A 24,604-nucleotide genomic window follows, 5' to 3' on the forward strand; every position below is an offset into this window, starting at 1 on the left:
ATAATACTATATTTAAGAATTTTTTAGATGACTAAAATGATGAAAATTTACTTAAATCAGGCGACTGGTTGGGTGTAATGGCATAGCCATTACATCCCTATTACGTGGGCCCTACCTATTCATATGTTTGGTTGCCCGTAATGCTATTACGGTCATATTTGGTTACGGATCTATTACCTCCCTTGGTTGTAATAGCCATTCCCTGCCTCAAACACTGATTAGGGATTCCTTCCCTATTCTTTTTTTCTATTCCATTATCTGCCCTCGTCAATTTCTACTTCTTCCATCAATTTTTGCCTCAAACGCTGATTAGGTAATTTCCCTTTCCCTTCCATTGATTTCTGCTTCTTCTTCTCGTTTTATGGAGTTGGTTTAGATGAGGGTGCAATACGTCTGAAGCATCTTCTTCTTTTTTTCATTCTTCTTCCCATTTCCTTCCAACCTTCTCCCTCTTTTTTCATGCCCAGGTCTCTCCCTCACTGGAAGTGCTATTGCTCACATTGATATTGGTTTCTTAGGGTTTTTGTTTGTTTTTGAAGGATAAACCAGTGAAGTTAATCTCATGTTGAAGATTTTCAAGAAGAAAACATCTCCCAAAGGTATTTTAGATTTGATTCCATTGTTGCTTTCTTGCTTTCTTTTTTCTTTTTTCCTGCATTTTGCGGTCATTCTCTAATTGGTCACTTCCTCTGTTATGTGGTCATTGGTTTGTGGCACAACACCATGTATGATATGTCGTTCAGGAGAAATTGAAGGAGCCTTATTGAAATACTTGGGGGTTGAGCGCAATGGTAAGTGTTGTAAACATATTGCTTGCAGTTATACACATATCATGTAAAACTCATGTCAGAGTTTGAAGTTTTAGATTGTATTGAATATGAAGTATCTATTGTTTTTATCATTCAGAGGTAACAAAGGACGGTTTATTCTCTGTTGGAGAAATGGAATGTATGGTAAGTCTTTCCCTTTACATGTTTACTTCTTTTTTTCTCCATAATGCCAAATTTTATTAGAAAATCTATTTATGCTAACCTTTTTTTTTCCTTAATCACTCTCATAATTTTAACAGCTTTGTAAATGTTTTCTGCAGGGATGTTGTGTAAATGCTCCTATGATTGCAGTTGTTGATTACACCAATAGATCTGAAGGATATAAGTATAATTACTATGTAGGTTTCTGTAGAGTTCTTTTCGACTTGCCTGATTAACCATAACTAGGCAGTGTGCTCAATTGATAACCTACTAGAATTTTAATATGTGCATTGCCATATTTAAACAATGCAGGAAGATGTTACTACTCAACGAGTTGTTGAGATAGTTGAGATAGTTGCAGTGGGATTTTGCCAAGAGAACTGATGCCTCAAAGTGTTACTGCAAGGTTCCAACCTCAGAGGAGCTCGATGCCTATGCACATGAGCAATGGGAGGTGTGACTTTCACCTATTTTTTTCATCGATTCATTGGCATAATTTATGTTCTTAATGGTAGTGTATGTGATGCGGAATTATGCAATTAGTTTTGAATTTGCTCAACTGCTTAGTTTTAATGTTTGAGTGCTTCTTACTTCACTTTGTTAAGCGGTGTTTCTTCTTTGCAACTTATAAGTTCAGGACAAGTGAAAAATCAACGAGCTTCACTCTTCCATGATGAGAATTTTTCAGCGTGGTCTTTTGCGTCAGAGGTGCTATATCCTGCCATGAACTTTAGCTTCATTTCTTTTATGCAATAGATATTGAGGGTTCTATATCTCACGATTGGTGTCATGATGTATTTATGTCTGTTTTTTACAGAGATAAAGAAGCTCCAAGATTAACTGAGAGTGGTTTCCAATTCTTGGTGTGCATCATGAAACTCATAGCCCTTTTACCTCTTTTCTGTGTAATTTACAGTTGATGGATACAAATGCTCAGCTTTGGTATATTATCAGAGAGTATATCTCCAATTCAGAGGTATATTTGATGAGATAATTATTGTGTTCTGCTTGGAACTTGTTTGTTAGAGCTATTGTGTTTTGCTGTTGTTAAGCTCTTGTTGGGGAAATTGGCATGAATTTATTGTAAATTTTTATTTGGTATTGGTTTATTAGTATATATTATCCTCTTAAATGTGAATGTACCCAAGGGGGTGTGACTGTACGCATGCGCTAAAGTAATAGTTTGTGTATTCTTGTGTACTTGAGCATTAGCAGCTACTTTTAGTTCAAGGGAAAAAGGTGCCATTTCCTATATGGGAATTTTGGTTGTACAAGTGTTTGTGGATTGATGGATCCATATACTGATAAGCTTAATGAAGGAAAAATAGAAATTGGCTCCTTGTCTTGGCCTTATACTGATAAGCTTGTACTTTATATAATTGCTTTTTGATTTGTTGTCTTGCATGAAGTGATCTACTACACCTTCAATGGAGAGAATATTTGCTTAAAGTATAAGACACAAATGATTAAATTGTAAAGTTTGGATATTGACTAATTTTATTAAATCAAAGTATATCATAACCCGCTTTCCTTTTCGCTTTTAAAAGAAGCACAGTTTACTAAGTTGAACTTATGGAATTTAATAAAATAAGTTTGTTTTATTTTATTATTAAAACATGTTATTTTATAAGATTTAAGCTTAAATTTAATCAAAATGATATAGAAGAATGGTATAAGGTTGATATAAAATTAATATTCCAAAAAGAATATAGGAGATAAAATGTTAAGTTAGTTGAAATATAAAATTAAAATAACTTTACTCGGATGTAAATGAAAACTCTCATTACATAAATATATATATTGATGTATTTTATGGCTAAACAAAATCAAGTACCTTGATTAGTCAAACAATTAATTAGCTTTCAGTATCCTGTATCTCCAAATAACGTGGAGGAATTATATATTTTATTAAATTATATTTAATAATAATTATTTTAAATTATATTTTATAGTATTATATATTATGATTTTAGTAAATTCATATATTTTATTAAATTATATATAATTTATATTAATAAGCTTATTAAAATTTAATAACAATAACAATAATCATCTACCTAAAAAAAATTCTGCTAAAGGTATTCTAGTCATTTTAGTTTTTTTCCTTATGCTATTACACATCTATTCCATTCAACCAAACACAAGAATACCATTATGCCTCTATTCTATTACATTCAACCAAACAAAAGATTACCTATTACGCCTCTATTCCATTACGCATCTATTCCATTACGCCTCTATTCCATTACAGCCAACCAAACATGCTATAAATTTATAATCCAAATCAACAATATTTTAAATAAAATTATTTTTTTATACAATATTAAAGACACGAGATAAAAATAATACGAATTAAATTCGTATCAAATAAGTATCTGACAAGAGTTTTAACACAATTAATCAATAATACTTTTTTTTAATCAGTAAAACAGTAAAAATATTATTGAATAAAATTAATTTCGATGAATTAAAAAGACATTAAAATGGCAAAGCTGGCAACGCTAGCTTGTAATTAAGGTGATAGAAAGCGATTGGTTTATTGAGTCAGATTTTTAGCAGCCTTAACGTGTTTATGGTGAGCGATGTGTTTACTTTTGGTAAGGCTGAAAATAGTGGTAACAGTGAAATTAGTTAATGTAACTATGAGATAAAAGATTCTACCGCACCACAGGCATCGTTCATCTAAAGGCATCGTAACTCTCTTATACTTTTATTAGCTAAGTTCATGTGATCTAACTTAAAGTTAAAGGACTTGAGTGTCGTGATTTCAAAGTGAGAATATAGTTGAGTTAGTATAATCTAATTTATAATTAAATTTAATAAAATTATAGTATTTTTATAATTTGTTTGTTATTTATTATTTTAATTAAAAGTATTGAATATACAAAAATAAATAGAATAATAAGTAATTAATAGAGGATAAAGTTGTTTATTTTATTTACAATACATATAATTAATAAAACTTTACGAAGGTTACTGCATTTTCTATCAAATCTTGGGATAAGGGGTATTTTCAAACCTAAAAGTAAGAGATTTTCTTTTTAAATTTGAGTGCTTTTATCAAAATAAAATACATAATTTGTTATTAAAATTTATTTAATTAAAAAATCAAAATATTATTTAAATTAGTCAAATTAAAAACTAATCAAGATACCAATTGATTAGAAAGGTTAAATCGATTAACCTAAAAATTAATACAAATTAATTGAATCAAACTAAAAATTGATTTAATTTTAAAAATCTTGAAAACCGTTTAAAAGCATATATATTATGTCACAAAAACATGTAGATTTTTAACACGTGTCAACTTATTTGCTATAACCAAAAATATAGTGACCTTACTATAGGGATTATTTTGTTTAATAAAAGTCAAATATAAAAATTAAGTTGGAAAAAAAATTTAACTCTAATATAAAACCAATTACCAAATTTAAAAACCAATCATTGCACTAACTCTTTTCTCTCTGTTTTCTGTTTTTTTTTCTCTTTCTTTTCCAATCATCCCTCTCTTCTTCCCTTTCTGCCGTAGCTCAGCTGGAGGTGTCAATGGGTCATGTTTGGGCCCCGACTAAATAAAATTTTAGACCCAATTGATAGGTCTAGACCCAACCCAATTCAAAAAATGGGTTTAAAATTTTTTCAAGCCCAACCCAGCCTTTTTTTTAAAACTCACCTCTTTTATTCAAAATTTAAAAATTAAATTACTTAGTAAATGAATTATTTCTCGTTAAACTATGATATAGAAACCCACCCACTCGACAGTTCAACACTAATATATGTACATCAAAATCAATTTTAGGCAGGCAACAATGATGTAATATGACGCAGCTCAAAAGTCAGACAAAGAACAGTTAAAATAGTGGATTTTTACACTGCTAAAACAGAGAAAGGTTTCATATGAAGCAGAAAATGAAAAACCCTCCAAGCTGGACTACGTTTATGATCATGCACATACTTCATATCACTGCAGCAAAAACTGATGAACCAGACATTAGCTAAAAGACGAGTACATGCACATCAGTAAAATCCTAATTGCCTTGAAGCCTAGTGCTAGCCCATTGCAACTCCTGAGCCTAATTCATAACCTGTCACCAGCCATATTGTTCTTGAATAAGCACACTCAAACAAAATATGGTTCCTTGTCTCCCTTTCCACAACACATTCAAGCAACCGGTCCTTTGTTGGTGACCTATTTAGATTTGTCGTCCAAGCAACCTTTGAATGCTTAAGGATGTAAAGTGGAAACCAGATTAACTTACTGCACACTACTTTCCCAGCTTTTGGCCTTAATTCAGTCCATACCTTACCAACTGAATCATGCCTTTCTATGTTTCCATTCCCTATTCACAAGCCTTAAACTTAGGGCCAAAGTCAAAATGGGAGAAATTAAATTCAAAATTTTTTAAGTATTAAAATATATATACAAAATTAAGAAAATATAAATGTATATATAAATAATAAAAACGATTAAAATAAAAGGAAAGTATAAAAAATCAAATATAAATTATAAAATATATATACAAAATGATTAAATGTATAAAATTTAGAAAAATATAGGGGCGTTGTTGTTCTGTTAGTGTTAAGGCCAATAGAAATTCATATTGATTTTACTGCATTGTTCAACGCTTAAATATACTTTGATTTTTTTCCCAGAAAACAATGGTTAAAGAGCAAAGATTACAGAAATCCAATTTCAACCAACTTATATTGAGGTATCCTTTTAATGCTTTAACCCACCATCATCATATTCGTCACCTTTTATATATAATTTTATGTAATTTAAATTTTTTATGTTTTTCTAAATTTTTTATATATTTAATTATTTTTATATATCTTTTGTATACTTTCTTTTCTTTTTAATAATTTATATCATGTTTAGATGTAATAAATTTTCTGCTTTTTATATATTTAATTATTTCAAATATTTTTCTCATTATTTCTATTTTGTATAATTTCTTTCCATTTTATAATTGACATATACTTTTTAGATTATATATATTTGAAAATTTTTAATATTTTATTTCCATTTATTTACAATTTTTATGGTTTATACATATTTTATCAAAGAAAAATTATATATTTTATAAAGGAATGTCACATGGCGCTTTTTCATTGGTCACAACATGTCCAATGGTACTTTTTCATTGGCCAAATCTACCTAACAGTCTTTTCTTAACATTTGTTAAACGAGGGGCAAAAAAAACATAACTTTGGCATACTTTAGGTACCAATATGAGACAAAAAAGTTTAGGTACTAAAGTGAGAAAATGAGTATACTTCAAGGGTTAAATCATGAATTAAGCCTTAAAATAATAGAAAATACAAAATTTAAAATGTAATATATATATATATATAATAAAATTACATAAATAAGTTAATATTTGTAAAAAGTTATTTTCACTCTGACTAACATAATTTTAAAGGAAAAATAGAGAAAATCGGTTCAATCATCAATTCAATGAATCTTTTAGTTCGATTCAACTGGTTTGCAGATTAACAAATTCAATCCTGTCTTCTGAATCAATACCCCAATAGGTTCTAGATCCAACTTCTTAAAAAATATTTCTAAAATTATACTAGTCAAAGTGAAAATCATTTTTACAAATATTAAATTTTATATAATTTTATTATATATATTATATTTTTAAATTTGTATTTTCTATTGTTTTTAAAGGGTTTAGTTAATTCCTAACACTAACTTCATAGAAATATAAACAAAAAGGTTATGTCTTGAATTGGATAATTTCAATCATAAATAAAACAATTAAGAGATGCAGAATACCTCTATTTTAAAAGTGAAAAGTTGTGATTAGGAAATTTGAGGAACAATTTGATAGAATTTGTAAATGTGAAGTGATAAATTTATTGAATTATTTAAAATTAGGATAAATTTGATAGAATATGTAAGTATTGAGGACTAAATGAGTTATTATACTAGTTACAATTTTCATTATCAATTTAATGGAGAGTGACCAAAACAGAATAAATTCAAATGTTAGTACCCAAATTAAAAATTTTCAGAGTTAAGCGACCAAAATAGGAACACAGGCATAGTTGAGGAACCATTTATATAATTTACCTTAATTATTTTTATTTTTAATAATTTTAAATTTTAATTAATTTATGGATGGTTTGTTCTAATATATAGTGTCTCAAATACAAATCCTATTTTGATATAGTCAATTAAATTTGATAATGTTAAACACATTTTTAATAGTGACATGATGATAATATGAAAATAATTAAAATATGATCGAAAAATTATATAAAACATCACTTCGTGACTATTATTAATTGTATGCTGAGATATGACACGAATTTGACAACTATTTTAATATTGTAAATTAGATTTGGCAATTTCTTGTAGATAACAATATAACATTACACAAAATGAAAATTTTGATTAATCATGTAAAATGTAATTATATAAAATTTCTATATTATATAAATATATAATATAATATGCAATTATTATATAAAACATAAAATAAATATGCGTACATTTCTCAAATTTTTCCTTTTTTCTTTTCATCTTTCTTTTACCCCAATTACCCTTCACATCCTAATTTATGTCTAGGATTACTTGTCCACTAAAGCATCCCTCACTAATTGAAATTGAGAAACCTCATCACTTGGGATGACTTTTAATGTTAGTTATAGATAAGATTATTCATCATATTTAGATTTTACCATTTAATTTTAATTTAGTAAAATTACAATGATAAAGTAAAGGTTCAATAATTGAAAAGGTCCTCAAATTTTTTGAAAAAATCAATTTAGCTCCTACGACCTTTTTGAATCAAATTGAGCTTGAATTAATAAAATTGACCAAATAGGCCATTTGACTAACATTAATCGTTACATCTATAACACCAAAACTCGACCTGGACGTTATGATCGAATCTGGAGAAGTTACACTAACTCGTTTGAAAACCCAAAAATCTAATTTGAAGTCATAAGATAAAACAATGTCTAACTTGATAATTCATTCTCTAGGTTTAGGGAGAAGTCCTCATTAAAACCATTTATATTATTATGGGAAACCATTTAAGTGATTTTTTTCAATTTGCAGCGGAATTTTCCTAAGTTAAGTTATTTTGAAAACTGTGACTTTGTCTTACAAAACAAATAATTTTACAGTTTAAGATATAACAATTACTAAATCCGATAAAGCAATTTAAAAATGAAAATTAAAGTCTGAAATCAACAAGTCCCAAAAAGTCCATTAAAACACAGTCTTTTAAAGACCGTATTATTAATAAAACTAGTTGGAGTTCCCAAACGCTAACCGGTCCCCTTTTCGGCATCACGCCATTAGTTATTTTTTGGATTTTTTGTTACACACATGATTGTTTTCCGATACAAATCCAACCACACGGACTCCAAAACCTATAATCAGTATTTAAAATGCTCAAATTTGTAATGAAACCCTAAAATTAAATCGATAATACGACAACAAACGCCAATCGATAAACCTTAACATCACCAAACAACCACTAGAACAATATTTGATTACTTGCCCAAACCAATCAACAACTTCCAACAGAAATTAATTCACTGGAGGAACGTTTGTCTCAAGATCCTCACCTAAAACAAGGATTTCACAATAATTAGACCCACGCCACAACAATTAACCAATTCATCCTTCAAAAACCTTTCATAAAAATCCAATAACAGAACACTTATGCCAGGTTGAACAGAATATTAACACCGCGAAGATAAGAAAAACAAAAGCGTGAAGAGAAACAAAGATAGTAGCAACAAGAAAAGGCACGAAAAAGAAGAAAGAAGGAAAATTAAAACAAGAAGGAAAAAGAAAAAAAAACAGACATGAAAAGATGGGACTAGACTAGACGACAAAAGTGGGGAAAAGTTTGGAAAAGTTTTAGGATAAAAATCAAAAAAAATTTAAAAGAAAAACCTACCTACTTCCCTACAACAATACACTAAATCAGGTACAAATCCTTAACAGATTCCCTTAAGAATACAAATTCTATCCAAACTCCTCCACATAGACAACACCACCAAGAAATAGCAAAAATAATTGCCACTTGCACATGCAAGAATTTGAACATAAGACCAAAGGGTAAGCTGACACCTTACCACTAAACTAGCAATATCATTCTATCATTAGTTGAGCGAAAATAATATTTTATTCCAAAGTTCAAAAATAGAGGTTTGGAAAAAAATTAACAAAATTCAAGGGAAAATGATTCGAACCCAGAACCTTAGACACTCAAACACAACCCTTAACCACTGAACCAAATTAAATTACTTTATAAATTCCAAAAATTCAAAAACTTAAAAATTTGAGGCGTTACAACTCTCCCCTTAAAACAAATTTGGGCCTCAAAATTTACTTAACTCAAACAAATATGGGTATTGCTGTCTGATCGAGTTCTTAAGCTCACAAGTTACTTTGAACCATAATTTCGCCACAAAACCTTAACTAACAGAATGGTCTTCCTCCTTAAGACCTTCACCTCTCGATTTAGAATTTGTACTAGCTCTTCCTTAAATCTCAAATCTAGTTTTACCTCAATTTTCTCAACAGGCATAATATAAGGTGGATTTGACCGATATTATCTTAACATAGAGACATGGAAACATCGTGTATACGGTCTAATTCTAAAGGTAACTCTAACTGATAGGCGACCGACCGCACTTGTCTTAAAACTCGATAAGGCCCAATGGACCTAAGGCTCAACTTGCCCTTAAGTCTAAACCAAATGACCTTTTTCTACAAATATACTAAGGAAAACCCGATCTCTCATGCAAACTCTATGTCTCTCCTCTTCAAATTCATATAAGACTTCTCTCTATCAGAAATTGCCTTAAGACGATCTCGAATCAGTCTAACCAATATCTTCAGTCTTAGAAACCAAATCTGGGCGCATAATCCTCCTCTTACCTAACTCAGTCCAACATAAGGGAGTACGACACTTACCATCATAAAGAGCCACATACGGTACCATCTAAATACTGGACTAGAAGCTATTATTATACGCGAACTTAGCTAGTGGTAGTCTTCCCAACTACCACAAAAGTCGATAACATAACTCCGTAGCATATCCTCTAACACCTGAATCACCCTTTCGAACTGTCCATCAGTCTGTGGATGAAATGCGGTATTAAAGTCTAACTGAGTACCCAAAACCTCATACAATTTCTTCCAAAATTGAGATGTAAATCGAGGGTCTCTATCAAATATAATCAATATCGGAACCCTATGGAGCCTAACAATCTAAAAAATGTACAACTTTGCTAGCTTCTGTAGAGAATAATCGATTATAACCGAAAAAAATGAGCAGACTTGGTCAACCGGTCCACGATAACCCAAATATAATTTTTCTTAATGGGTGTCAAGGGTAACCCACTAACGAAGTCTATAGTTACCCGTTCTCATTTCCACAACGAAATCTTAACAAGTTGAAGCAAACCTGAAGGTAGTTGGTGCTTAGCCTTAACTTGTTGCTGGCACATTAGACAACGAAAAACAAAACCAGCTACCTCGTATCTCAAACTGGGCCACCAATACAATTTTCAAAGATCTCGGTACATCTTATTCCCACCGGGTTCAATAGCATAAGGGTTACTATTTGCTTCCCGCAAGATAGACTATTGCAACTCCGTGTCATTCGGTGTAACAGCTCGTTTTTCAGTAGTGTCAGAAATAGTAGTTTCGGGACCACAAATCCGATAAGTAAATTCATATAATTAATATTTAAATTATATGAGTCAATAATAATTTTATATTGAATTTTGACTTGAGGAATTTTAACTAATTGAATTAATAGTTAGTATAAGTGGTTCGATCCAAAAGGCAAGTGGTTATTGAAAATAAGGTATTAGGACCTCAATTCCATAATTTAGATCCATAAATATATTTATTAAATATTTACAGAGTCGTATTAAATGTGAATTGAAGTTTTGTCCAGTAATTTTGATGATTTATTGCTTAATTAAAGTAAAAAGATTAAATTGTAAAAGAGGTAAAAGTTAATCCCTATAGATTTAAAACAGTAAAGGAACCAAATGGTAATTAAACCATGGTAAAAAAGTCCAAGCGGTGGTGGGTATGATTAAAGCCACTAACTTTTAGGCTATTTTCTCAGTTAGTCCTAATTAATGTAGGACTAAATTGAAAATAAGCTTGTTTAGTTAAAATTTAAAATAATTGAAAGACCAATTATGTAATTAAACCCTCCTTAAATGGTAATTAAACCATATAGAGTTATAGTGGGAAAATTTGGACAAGATTAAATTAATTATTTAGTTATGGCTAAGGGTAAATTTATAAATATCAAATTATAAGTTAAATTAAAAAAATAAAATAAAAGAATTAAAACCTATCATCTTCAAATTTCTTTCAAGGAAACCAGAATAGTCATGGTTAAGGTTGGGATACCTTCGGCCAAGCTTTGGTTTCATGATGGGTAAGTGAAATCTCACCCAATTTTAGTAATTTTTATTTTTTTGAGTTCGTATTAGCTTAATCTAGCTAACCCGGGGTCTATTTTGTAAAGATGTCAAATGTTTTGAATTATTCTATTGATTATTTTAGTGTATTCTTGAAGTTTTATGAAGATTATTGAGCTTGGTTGTTAGATAGGACTATTTTGTAAAGTAATTTTTGGTAATTTTAATGTTTAAGGACTAAATCGTTAAAGTGATAAAATTACAAGGAACTGCTAGAACGAAAAAAATTGTTAGCTATAGAGAGGCCTTATATAGTTAGGCTAAACTTGATTTTATTTAATATTGGTTAAATTGCAAGTTTGAGCTTAAGGACTAAATTACATAAAATGAAATATTAGGGGCAATTTTGTAAAAATGCCTTAAAGGACTTAATTGCATAAAATGAGTTAATTTTACTATTGGAATTAGTTAATTAAATAAAATATCATTTTAGATCAACAATGAGTGGAAAACTGAAGAAAAGAGAAATTTATTGAATAGTCTTTGTATCTTAGTCATTGCTACAATTTAATCAGATAAGTTCGTTTGGGTTAATTTTAGTACATTTATATATGTATTATATGAACTTAATTGCATAATATTAGATTATAATGATGTGTGGAATTGGAAATGGAAATAATGAATTGAGACATCGATCACTGATTGAGATACTGTGAGTCGTTACTGCAAATCAATCTTGAAAGTTCGTGCATTTATTTATGCTTTTAATAATCCTTATATTCTTTGTTAATATACTATTATTGAATGTTGTATTATATACTGAAATGTATGCACTTTCGATCCATACATACTGAATCTACTGAAATGTATGCGCTTTCGAGCTATACCTACTGAATCTACCGAAATGTATGCTCTTTCGAGCCATACCTATTGAATCTACCAAAAAGCATGCACTTTCGAGCCATACCTACTGATTATATTGAAATATTGTACAGATTGTTACTTCCTAGATGAAAGTTGAGATTTATAGGAATTTCATTATTTGATTTTTAATTGATTACTATGTTTAGTTGGAATAGCTTACGGATTTATTAAACGAACTTACTAAGCTTTCTTCAAACTTACTTGTCCTTAGATCTTTTTGTAGATTACGTGAAGATCGGATCAACATGAGAACTCACACTATCCAGGAACCTTTGGTAGACTTTTGTTTTGGTTTGGTATATATGGCATTTAATAGAACCATTTTGGATATGTTATACTAGTACTAAGTCTTGTGCAAGTTGTTACATTGAATTTGTGATGTTTTGTTGAATGACTTGTTGAAGTATGCATGTTATACCTTTAGTTGTATTTTGATGGTAAGTATGAGATGAAAAGATACCATGTTGAGTTATGGTACATAATAAAATGAATGTAAGACTTTGATGTGAAAATTATAACTTATATATATATAAATCATGGAAATGAATTGTTATGAAATGTATTGTGGTGTCAATGATGGCATATTGGTTAGACACTTAGGATTGATTATGTTTACATGATTTGAAGGTTATTAAAGGTGTTTGATGGCTTGAAAATGGCATCTTTGAATGTGTTTTAGGTACCTAAGTTTATAGGTGAAAAATGAGCATGATTTGAGTCATTTTTAGGAACACACAGCCTAGGACACGGGTTGTCACACGGCCGTGTGTCATACACAGACATCCCAAACAGGTATGCACCCATAACTTGTTAAAGTGTAATATCCACACGGAGACATGGCCTTCGATACGGCCGTGTAACCCAACATCGAATTGTATACAGTCTAACACACGGTTTGCAACATCGCTGTGTGTGGATATTTCGAATGTTACACAGACTAGCACACGGCTTGCGACACGACCGTGTGGATTTAATTCAAATGATACACGGTTTGTCACATGGTTGGCCACACAGGCATGCTCCTACACCACATGGGTTGGGCTAAGTCACACGACCGTGTGACTCCTATTTTGAAAATTTACAAATTTCCCCTGAATATTCTGATTAGTTTCAAATTGATCCTTGATTGTACCCAAACTAATTTTAAGGCCTCGTAGGCCCGATTTAGGACACATAAGTGTGTTTTTAATTCAATCTGAATTATTACTTTAAAAAAATATTTGTAATTATTCTAGTGAACTGGTTGTTATTATTACTAAATGATCTGATATGTACAATGGTAATCCATAACCCTATTTCAAAAATAAAAGCGGTTATGAGTGTTACATTCGGCATACAAACCTAACCTCTAAAGCATAACACACCCATTATTAAATCCAAAATCAGAAGTCTTACCCTCCTCATCCTGCTGAACCTGAAGAACTATTGAGTCATCTAATATTTTTTTACCCCAAATCTGATCAATCTAAGTCAGCTTAACTTGCAACTCGGCTAACAGACTACCATTCTCAAAAAAACTTAGGCGAGCAAACATTGCCCTCAAATCAAACATCAATCTCTGACTAAGAGTATCGACCACAACATTGGCCTTACCAGGATGATACTTAATGACACAGTCGTAGTCCTTAAGCAACTTAATCTATCTACATTGCCTAAGATTCAACTCCATCTGAGTAAGGAGGTACTTGAGGATCTTATGATCAGTCTAGATGATACATCTCTCACCATACAGATAGTGCCTCTAGATTTTCAGTGTGAATACAATTGAAACTAACTCAAGATCATGCATCGGATAGTTGTCATCATGCAGCTTAAGCTGCCTAAATGTGTAAGCCACCACTTTACCCTATTACATCAACACAAAACCCAAAATTGTGTGAGATGCATCACTATACACTACAAACTCCTTACAGAATTCAGGTTTTTTAGAATGGGTGCTTGAGTCAAAACAAACTCGAGCTTCTCAAAGCTCGATTACTACTTATTGACCCATACAAAAGGCCTGTTCTTACACAACAACTTGGTTAATGGAGCTGGGATAAGCAAGTACCCCTCCACAAATCTCCGATAGTAACCCGCTAAATCAAGAAAACTTCAGATTTCAAACACATTCCTAGACTATTTCCACTTAATAACAACCTCAATTTTTTAGGGCCCACATGGATACCCTCGAAAAAAACTACATGCCCTAGAAAAGTGACTTTCCTCAACTAGAATTCGCACTTGCTTAACTTGACATAAAGTTTCTTCTCATGAAGAATTTGCAGAACCACTCTAAGATGCTCATCATGATCTACCTTAGTCTCAGAGTATACCAAAATATTAACGTAGCTGGAGTATTCATCAAATTGAATGGCATGAAAAAGAACTCGTAATGCCTATAACGAGTCCTAAAAATAGTCTTATGCACATTAGCCTTCTTTACTTTCGACTAATAATACCCAGAATGGAGATCAATCTTCAAGAACACTGATGCCCCATGGAACTGATCAAATAGGTCATCAATCCTCAAGATTGGGTATTTATTTTTTACTGTCAATTTATTCAACTACCGGTAATCCACACGCATTCTGATTGTCCCATCTTTCTTTTTAACAAAAAGAACTGGTGCTCCCCATGGAGACAAACTAGGTCTGATGAACCCCCTATCGAGAAGTCCTTGAAGCTGTACTTTCAGTTCTTTCAGCTCATTCAGTGCCATACAGTAAGGAACGGTGGACACCAGAGCTGTTTCAGACAATACCTTAATTTCAAACTCAACCTCCCTATTCGGTGGTAACCTCGACATTTCCTCAAGAAAGACATCTAAAAATTTTCTAACTATCCGAATACTCTCAACAGAAGATCCCACAATACTCGTATCATGTATATATGCCAGAAACAATTCACACCCTTTTTAAACTAACTTTTCGACTACTAGAGCAGATACTTTATTAGAGAGGTAATCTTGACGCTCACCAACCATTACTATATCTATATCATCCTCAATTTTCAGAGTTACCCTATTAGTCGCACAGTCTAAATTGGCACGGTGCTCCACAAGTCAGCCCATACCCAAAATCAGATCAAACTCCTCGAATGGAAACTCCATCAGATTAGCTGAAAATACAACACCTTGGATTTCTAATGGACACCTGCTATATACTTTACTAACTTGTATAGACTGACCCAATGTTCTAATCACAAAAATCCCACTAGAAATATCCTCGACAGAGATCCCTAAATTACCATAAACCCCATTAACTATGTATGAATGCATGGACCGAATATAAATCAATGCAAAATAAGGGAGAAAATGAATAAAAAAACTTACTAGCTATCACATTGGTCATATATATTGTAACAACTCGTTTTCAGTTTTGTCAAAAATAATGCTTACAAGACCACAATTTTGATAAGTGAGTTATTATTTTAATGTTTATTTAATGTCTACGGGATTATATTAAGGTCATATTAAAATTTCGTTAAGAAATTTTGATGTTTAAATGATTAATTAGGTAAAACGACTAAATCGTAAAAGGTGTAAAATTTAAATTCTATTAGTTAAAAGGGATAAATGGCTTTGTAAAGGAAAGTTAATGGACTTGAATGGTAATTATACCATGTTATATGTTAGTGAATGTGCATGGATAGGTTTTAATGAAATTTTGATAGTTTTTAAAGGTTAAAATTGTAATCGAATAAATAAAACCTAAACTACAATAACACAAAAAGGATACCATCTTCTTTAGTTGTCTTCACCACCGAAAGTTGAAAGAATAGCCATTTTTAGGGTTTGAAGGTTTGATTGATATTCTCCTATGCATGTAAGTGAATTCAAGCCCCGTTTTTAATGATTTTTATGTTTTTGAGTTTATTTTAGCTTAATCTAGCTAGTCCGGGGGTTAATTTACAAAATTATTCAGGTTGAGGGACTTTCCATGGATGTTTTTTAATGTGTTTTGATGTTAGTTGATAGATTATTAATTTTTGTTATAAAATAAACATGTTTTGTTAAATGATTTTTGATGAATTTTGGAAATAGAGATTAAATTGTTAAAAGTATAAATCCATGGATTTTATTGTAAATTTTGATGATTATGGGTTATTTCAAGGTCCCTTGTAACATTGGTTAAGTTGGATTTAGGCTAAAATGAGTTATATTTAAGTTTTGAACTTAATGACTAAATTGTGAAAAGTTAAAATATTAGGGGTAATTTTATAATTTTGTATAAATATGAACTATGGATTAAATTGAATATTAGAAGTACTTAATAGAATGAAATTATTTATTTATATCAAGATAAACCACAATTGGACTTAAATCGAGGAAAAACCAAAGCTTCGGATTAGTGTTCGATTCTACTTCTACGCCCTGGTTATCAAGGTAAGTTCGTATGAATTATGATTGTTTTAATGTTAGTTAAATTGACTATTTGCTATGTTGTTTCAATATAGATTAATCTATGTATATATGTATCTATGCTATGATGTATTGACAGATAACGAGTCCTATTAGAACCTTAAGAATTCTTAGGATACAAATGACATGTCATTAGGGATTTCATGTTTCGGGTGCTGGTCTTGAATGTCCTACCGATGGCTGAGGTCCTACATTTGTTGCATATTCTCCACAGCTCGTGTGAGCAGCATCATGTAGCTAACATTCTGACCCATAGGTCACGTGAGCAAGCCCATTTCACAGCTCGTGTAAGTATTGATGTAAAGAAAATGTTACGGTTATTATATGGAAAAACACACTATGTATGAGCATTCCAGAGTATCTGATGTAATTCTAGATGGTTCAACAGGTAAGAAAAAGAAATGAAATGGTAAGTATGCAATTGGAATGAATAATGAATTTAAGAAAAGGTTGATGAGTTATATGTACACATACATATGAAAATCTACTTATCTTATGGTTGAGTTCATTTGTATCATGGACAAGTATACTAACTTGTGAACTGATGATGTTTGTATAGGCTTATGCCAAGCTTATGGTTTTGGTTGATATTATACTTATGATATAAATTGTACAAATGAAATGGTAAGTTATGTTTAAGTTTATACGAGCTTACTAAGCACTCGTTGCTTACATAGTTACTTTCCTTTTTTTATAGATAATCAGAAGCTCAATCAGTTTGAAGCTCGTCGGAGACCTATCACATTATCTAGCAACCATTTGGTAGTTCTTGAGTATTTTGGCTAATGTTAATAATGACATGTATAGGATCTTTGTAATGGATGTTTTGGTATGTTTAAACTTTTGAAGTTATGTTTGGTTTGGTGAACTTTAATGCCTTACCAAGTTATGTCATATTGGTCATTTTTAAGTGCTTGTAAATAAGGTTCTTTTTCTATATTTGTGATGACTTAGAAATGGTCAATTGTGGTAGAATATAGTTGTTTAGTGAACTAGGTTGTGTGTTTGAGATAATGTCAAATTGCTTTGTTTTGATTCATAACATTTGATACAATTGTGGTGCCTTTGAATTTTATATTGGTTAGTAAATTAGGATGGTTGCAAAGGCATGTTTATGTATGTTTAAATAATGTTTAAGTCCCTTGAATGTATACCCAAATGGTATGAATCGTTAGGTATGAATTGGACTTGAAATGATTTGTTTTTAGGTAAATTTTTGGGTTCACATGGCCTAGGACACAGGCTGTCACACGACCGTGTGACACAACATGGCCTAGCAACACGGCCTTGTGTCATTTGAAATGTCTTAGTGTTTCAAGTTAGTGAGTTACACAGCCTGGCACACAGCCATGTGTGGCAACTCAGAGAGTTACACGGCCTACGACACGGCCATATAACCTTACTAAGTGAGTTACACGGGTGAGGACACGGCCGTATGTCCTTTTGTTCGAATGTTACGCGGCCTGGGCTATGTCACATGGCCTGGCCACACGGCCATGTGACCCTTGTTTCCACATTTTTGCAACTTTTTCCTAAAATTTCTTTTTTGTTTCAATTTAGTCCCAAATTGCTTTTAAGCTACTTTTAGGGCCTCGAAGGCTCAATTTAGGGACAAAATGCATATGATTGTTTGGTTTATAATAAGTTTAATTTATTTAATGCTATGATGATAAATGTTTTCCGATTGATCGATAACACTTCGTAACCTTAATCCGACAATGGAGATGGGTTAGAGGTGTTACATCTCTGTCCTCGTGGTGCCTCGTCGTATACACCAACTCATGCTATCTCGGCTCAGTCTGATTAGCATCTCTACCTCGTGCTCTTTGCCCACGGCCTATACCATTACCACCTCTAGCCTAACCACAGCCCCTAGATGGCTGTTGAACTGCTCTTTGTGGCTGAACCAAACCAGGAGTTGAAGCTTGCACCTGACCAACTCGATAAGGACAATTCTTAATGTGGTGTTTCATAGACCTGTATCTAAGATAAGCTCCCAACCTCCTCTAACACTCGTCTAGATGACACCTACCACAATCCTTATATATCTGAATTCCCACAGTAGTAACCGGTTCTTCAACCTACAGAGGCCTATCAAACCTGGTCTGTTTCTTAGGCTGCTGAGCAGAACTAGAAGGACCCGAATCCCTCTTATTCTTATTCTAACCCCTTTCATTATCTCTCTTTTCGCACTCCACGCACTTAATTTACTCAGTGATCTTAGTCTCCTCTATTAGTGTTTTGAAGACTCTCTCTTGCTGCAGAGCCACTAACACCTTTAAGCCATAACGGAGTTCGTTCTTAAAATAGACACTCTTATAATAGTCTGTCACTACCAAACTCTGAGCATACCTTCTCAACCTCAAAAATTCAGTCTCACACTCGGCCACAGTCCTATCACCCTGAGTAAGCTCGATAAACTCTAACCTTTAAGCCTCAATATACCTCATCCCCACATACTTTTTCTAGAAGGCACTTTGAAAGAAAGCCCAAGTCAATCGCTCAGGCTAGGTGCCTAGCTCAACCGATTGCCACCACTGATACGTTTCATTGCGAATTAAGGATACTACACCCTTCAGTTTTTGTTCGAAAGTACAGTTCAAATCATTTATTATTCTCTTGGTAGCCTCTAACCAGTACCCAGCCACCGTCAGGGTAATCCACAACACCCCTAAATAACTCAGCCCTATTAGATCGGAGTCATTCAATTATTGACCCTCAACTAACAGATCTAGTTTGGGTCCCAGCGACACTCTCAAACACCCTCAACATAGCTTGGGACAGTACGTCGTCCCCAACAGTTTGAGACTTAGTCTTAGCAGTAGGTGTCTCAATAGTCTCGCTCATATCTAAATTGGGCATGCTGCCCATCGAAGATGGTTCAACTGGAGCCCCTCTTCAGTGCCCTTCACGCCCACGGGTTCCGCGCGTACTCATTATGCTAAGTTATCTACAATTCAGAATTTTATGTATTAGCTTAGGTTTATTATTGAAAACCCTAAGTTTATAGTTTTATCAGAAGTTTTGACAGAGTTATTGCAATCTTTGGCTAAAGCAGATTAATTCTAGCACTACAGTGTTTTCCTAAACTATCAAGTATAGCTAAGGTAGAAATACTTACAAGATTGACACTAGAGACTCGAAAATTTCCATAAACTCATTTATTAGAATTACTCAAAAATATAAATTATTTAAAACACTTTTCATAAAAAATTTTGAAGCCAAAAATCACAGCCCGAGTTTTGAACCTAGACTCTGATACCACTAAGTGAACACTCCAAACTCGGCTTGAACATTATGGCTGAATCAAGAGAAGTTACACCAACTCGTTTGAAAACCCAGAAATCTAATTTGAAGTCGTAAGATAAAATAATGTCTAACTTGATAATTCATTTTCTAGATTTAGGGAGAAATACTTGTTAAAAAATTTTATATTATTATGGGAAACCATTTAAGTGATTATTTCGATTTGCAGTCGAATTTTCCTACGTTGAGTTATTTTGTAAACCGTGACTTTATCTTACAAAACAAATAATTTTACAGTTTAAGATATAATAATTACTAAATCCAATAAAATAATTTAAAAACAAAAATTAAAGTCCAAAATCAACACAGTCCTAGAAAGTCCATTAAAACACAGTCTTTTAAAGATCGTATTATCAATAAAACTAGTCCAAGTTCCCGTACGCCGACCAATCCTAAGTTTGCTGGTTACTTGAGAGGAAAACAAATAAAAAGTGAGCTTACGATCTCAGTGTGTAACACATCCTAAGCAACATATCAAATATACATAAATTAACAAATATGTTCCTAGATGCATTAACAAATACAAAATCAAATGGATTTTTCATAATCAGATACATATTCAAATGCATATTCAGATCCTACCCCCATTCGCTATACACCATCTTCATCCATCCTTACACACCAAATAGGATATAAAGTACCTATCCAACCCCACACACCATTTAGTGAGTGTATGTCACTTTTCAGAAAAATGCAGTCAAGCCACTAGAACAGATATATGTGGTTTAAACCACCAAATAAGGCAGATTATTAAACTGCCAACACTTCCTTTGTCAATTCATATTCCCACCCCAATGCTCATGCAGATACTAACAGATATCATATGCACATACGTCATGCATGCTTTTCACATAAGACATGCTACCAAAATTATCAAAATACAGATCATATATATTTACATTTCTCATACTATATCCACATTACATACAATAGCATATTATTATTTTTCAAGTCGTATTCATACAGTATGTACCCTACGAAATGGCTAAAACGAATCACACAACAATATGGGCCTAAGCAAAATTTTAAAAAAATGGGCCTACACACCCATGTGGCCCATACAGCTCAATTGGCCCAACCCGTGTGGTCCACACGGCCTAACAAACGGCCCAACACATGCTCGTGTGGCCCACACAACCCAAATGACCCAGACTATGTGGCCCACATAGTTTGGCATAAGGCTTGTCACACGGCTGTGTGGCATCGACAATCCCCTTTTCGGTATTGCACTGTTCGTTGTTTTTTGGGTTTTTTGTTATGCACATGATTTTCTTCCGATACAAATCCAACCACGTGGACTCCAAAACCTATAATAAGCATTTAAAATGCTCAAATTTGTAATGAAACCTAAAACTAAACCGATAATTCGGCAACAAACGCCAATTGATAAACCTTAGCATCACCAAACAGCCACTAGCTCAATTTTTGATTACTTACCCAAACCAAACAGCAACTTCCAACAAAAATTAATTTGTCAAAGGAACGTTTGTCTCAAGATCCTCACCTAAAACAAATATTTCACAATAATTAGACCCACGCCACAAAAATTATCCAATTCATCCTTTAAAAACATTTCATAAAAATCTAGTAATAGAATATTTACGCCAGGATAAACGGAAGATTAACACTGCGAAGATAAGAATAACAAAAATGTAAAGAGAAACAAAGATAGTAGTAACAAGAAAAAGCACAAGAAAGAAGAAAGAAGGAAAATTGAAAAAGAACAAACGTGAAAAAATGGGACGGGAAAAGTTTAGGAAAAATTTTAGGATAAAACTCAAAAATAAATTTTAAAAGAAAAACCTACCCACTTCCCCATAACAACCCACTAAATCAAGTACAAATTCTATCCAATCTCCTCCACACAGGCGACACCTCCCGCTTGCACACGTAAGGATTCAAACACAAGACCAAAGGGTAAGTTGACACCTTACCACTAAATCAGCAGACTCATTCTATCATTAGTTGAGTGAATAATATTTTAGCCCAAATTTCTAGGATAGGGGTTTGGACAAAAATTAACAAAATTCTAGAAGAAAGGATTCAAACCCATAACCTCATACACTTAAACACAACATTTAACCACTTAACCAAATTAAATTACTTATAAATTCAAACAATTTAAAAACTTAAAATTTTGGGGCGTTACACATCACTAACATGGTGCTCCATGTCAATGACAGTTGCTAATGTGGCTATATCAGCTGCCACATCAACAACAAATAAAAAAAATCAAAAATTTTAAAAATAAAAATATTAAAAGGAATATTTAAAGTTTATAAAGTTTAAAAAAATTAAAAATTAATAAAAATAATTTAAAGTTAAGTCCAAAATGAATCGAACATACGATTTTCAAGATTCAATGTGAATTTAGACAATCATATGTTCAATTTCATTCAAGATGATCTTTCTAAATTATATAAAGTTGAAAAAGATTGAAATTTAATTTTATTTTAAAAAGTATATGTGTATCAATGTTTTAATTCTATTGGTACCTTTTAGAATGTATAAAAATGAAAAAATATTTTATAAAATAAATAAATAAAAATAATTTAAATTTTATTAATCGTGTGTAAAGCTTTTTAAATGTATGAACATTTCCAATTATTTAAAACTTTCAGGCTATAAAATAATTTATATACCTTTTAGGCTACACATGAAATAAAATAATTGATACACTTTTCTATTTGGATATATGCATACATTAAAAAAATGTGTACGATTAATAAAAATAAAAATATTTATTTATTTATTTTACAAAATATTTTTTAATTTTATAACTTTTAAATGGTTTCTTATTAATTTTATTTTTAAACTTTATTTAATATTTTTATAAATTTTAATAATGTTTTACAAATTTACAAATTTCTTAAAAATATATATTTTTAAATTTTAAAAGAAATTAAACTTTGAAACGAATGAATGTATGGTTCATTTCAATAAAAATTCAATATTTTTTTGGTGACGTGACAATTGACGAGATACAATCGCCATGTCAGGGCCGCTAATAACTATATCAGCGTTGAAGTAAATGAAATTGAAATTGAAATTAAAATACTATAACAAATTATGATAAAATATGGAATAATTTAAGACGTGATAAAATATATGAAATAATTAAAACACGTGGTGTCATGAAAATGGCAAATACTTAACAAAAATACTCCTGACATGTTAAAATCTACATAAAAGTAACCATTAACATGTAAAATTTTATTTACATTTATAATACTTCCGACAAAAAATAATGTAAATACAATATGAACGAATTTTTATTATTATAAATTGAATAAGTATAACAAATTATGGAGTAGATGAGATAACTTACGACATAATATAAATACAAAAATTATTTTTTTTAATAAATTATTCTGAAAAACTATATACAATATAATACAATAAGAATATAACATAAAATTCATTTTATTTTATTTGAACCACTATGACAAGCTATATAAAATAAAATATCATTCGAAATAATATAAACACAACATGCTTACACAATGTGTCAAAATATACATACAATGCATATTTAATTTGTAAAAGTTTTAATAAATTTATAGGACTCTTAACCCATGAATATAGCACGAACATTAATATAATATGAATATATTAAAAATATGAAAAGAGAAAACATGAACACAAACACCTAATATCCCAAAAGAAAAAAAACATAAAATAAGATATAAATATCCGAATACATAAAATTAATTATTAATGTGTACAAAATATTTAAGTTTATAATACTTAAGTAAATAAAAGAAATCATACAAATTATTTGATTGACTAAACTCCCAATGCATATTTATGGCCAAATAATCCCTAATTTATTTGTTATTTTATTTCTTAAACATTTCTTTAAAATGACATAATTATGTAGTATAAACTCTTCCAGGTAATCAGTTAAGAATGAGCAAATAAATTCAAAACAGTCCCTTAGATGAATAATTATGTCGACACATGGAATCCCATATAGGCTCTACAAAGATAAAATTCCAATGAGATAAGTGGAAGAAATACTTCATCATCTAATCTTTTTATCTTTGGCTTTATCATTATCAACAAATAGATAGACCATAATTACTTCAGATAAACTTCTTAACAACCAAAGAAGTCATAGAGGATTAAGACTCTTCTTGACAAAATCTAATGCCTTAATCCACTAAGAATCTATCTTTGATTGTTTTATAGTTTCTTAAATAAGAATAATCTGCCAAGTAAACTGTTGTAATTTTACTGCTTTAAAAGATATAAGTTTTCAATCATCCATAAAAGTGCACAACTTATGTAGTAGAGATGTGTCAATACCTTCAACCACAATGCGTGGCACATTACAACTTGTGCATCAACATACTTAAACAAATACGATTGCTCATGATTAGTTGCACCACTTAATATTTATATGAGATTTATACTTTAGTAAAAACTCTTTATAGTAAGTAGCAATTGGCCAGTTATCCAAGAAAACAATACACTTTTCTCGTGGTTCTGTTTGTGTCTCTTCTCCTATAATTTGGAAACCCGTCTTCCCCGATAGTGGTTTTATTATAAAACCTTTTTAGAAAATTCTTATCGCAAATTC

General features: G+C 31.3%; 1 protein-coding gene and 1 long non-coding RNA gene across 4 annotated transcripts; both read left to right on the forward strand.

Moving 5' to 3' along the window:
• Positions 1-314: 314 nt before the first annotated feature.
• LOC105795700 (NADH dehydrogenase [ubiquinone] flavoprotein 2, mitochondrial) lies at positions 315-1,519 on the forward strand. Of its 3 annotated transcripts, none has more exons than XM_052628996.1 (5): positions 315-599; positions 744-791; positions 907-951; positions 1,086-1,168; positions 1,284-1,519. In XM_052628996.1, the coding sequence occupies exons 1-5, from the start codon at positions 563-565 to the stop codon at positions 1,353-1,355; spliced, it is 285 nt and encodes a 94-aa protein (XP_052484956.1). In that variant the 5' UTR covers positions 315-562; the 3' UTR covers positions 1,356-1,519. The 3 variants fall into 3 exon arrangements, with proteins under 3 accessions (XP_052484956.1, XP_052484957.1, XP_052484955.1); XM_052628997.1 differs by having other exon boundaries at positions 318-599; positions 907-953; positions 1,091-1,168; XM_052628995.1 differs by lacking the exon at positions 315-599 and having other exon boundaries at positions 659-791.
• A 112-nt stretch (positions 1,520-1,631) lies between these two features.
• LOC128039618 (uncharacterized) lies at positions 1,632-2,017 on the forward strand. Its single transcript, XR_008194063.1, has 3 exons — positions 1,632-1,679; positions 1,789-1,834; positions 1,888-2,017. It is a non-coding gene; the product is annotated as an uncharacterized LOC128039618 (long non-coding RNA).
• Positions 2,018-24,604: the final 22,587 nt, after the last annotated feature.

Source organism: Gossypium raimondii, chromosome 3 (assembly GCF_025698545.1).
Source record: "Gossypium raimondii isolate GPD5lz chromosome 3, ASM2569854v1, whole genome shotgun sequence".
NCBI classification, from domain to species: domain Eukaryota; kingdom Viridiplantae; phylum Streptophyta; class Magnoliopsida; order Malvales; family Malvaceae; genus Gossypium; species Gossypium raimondii.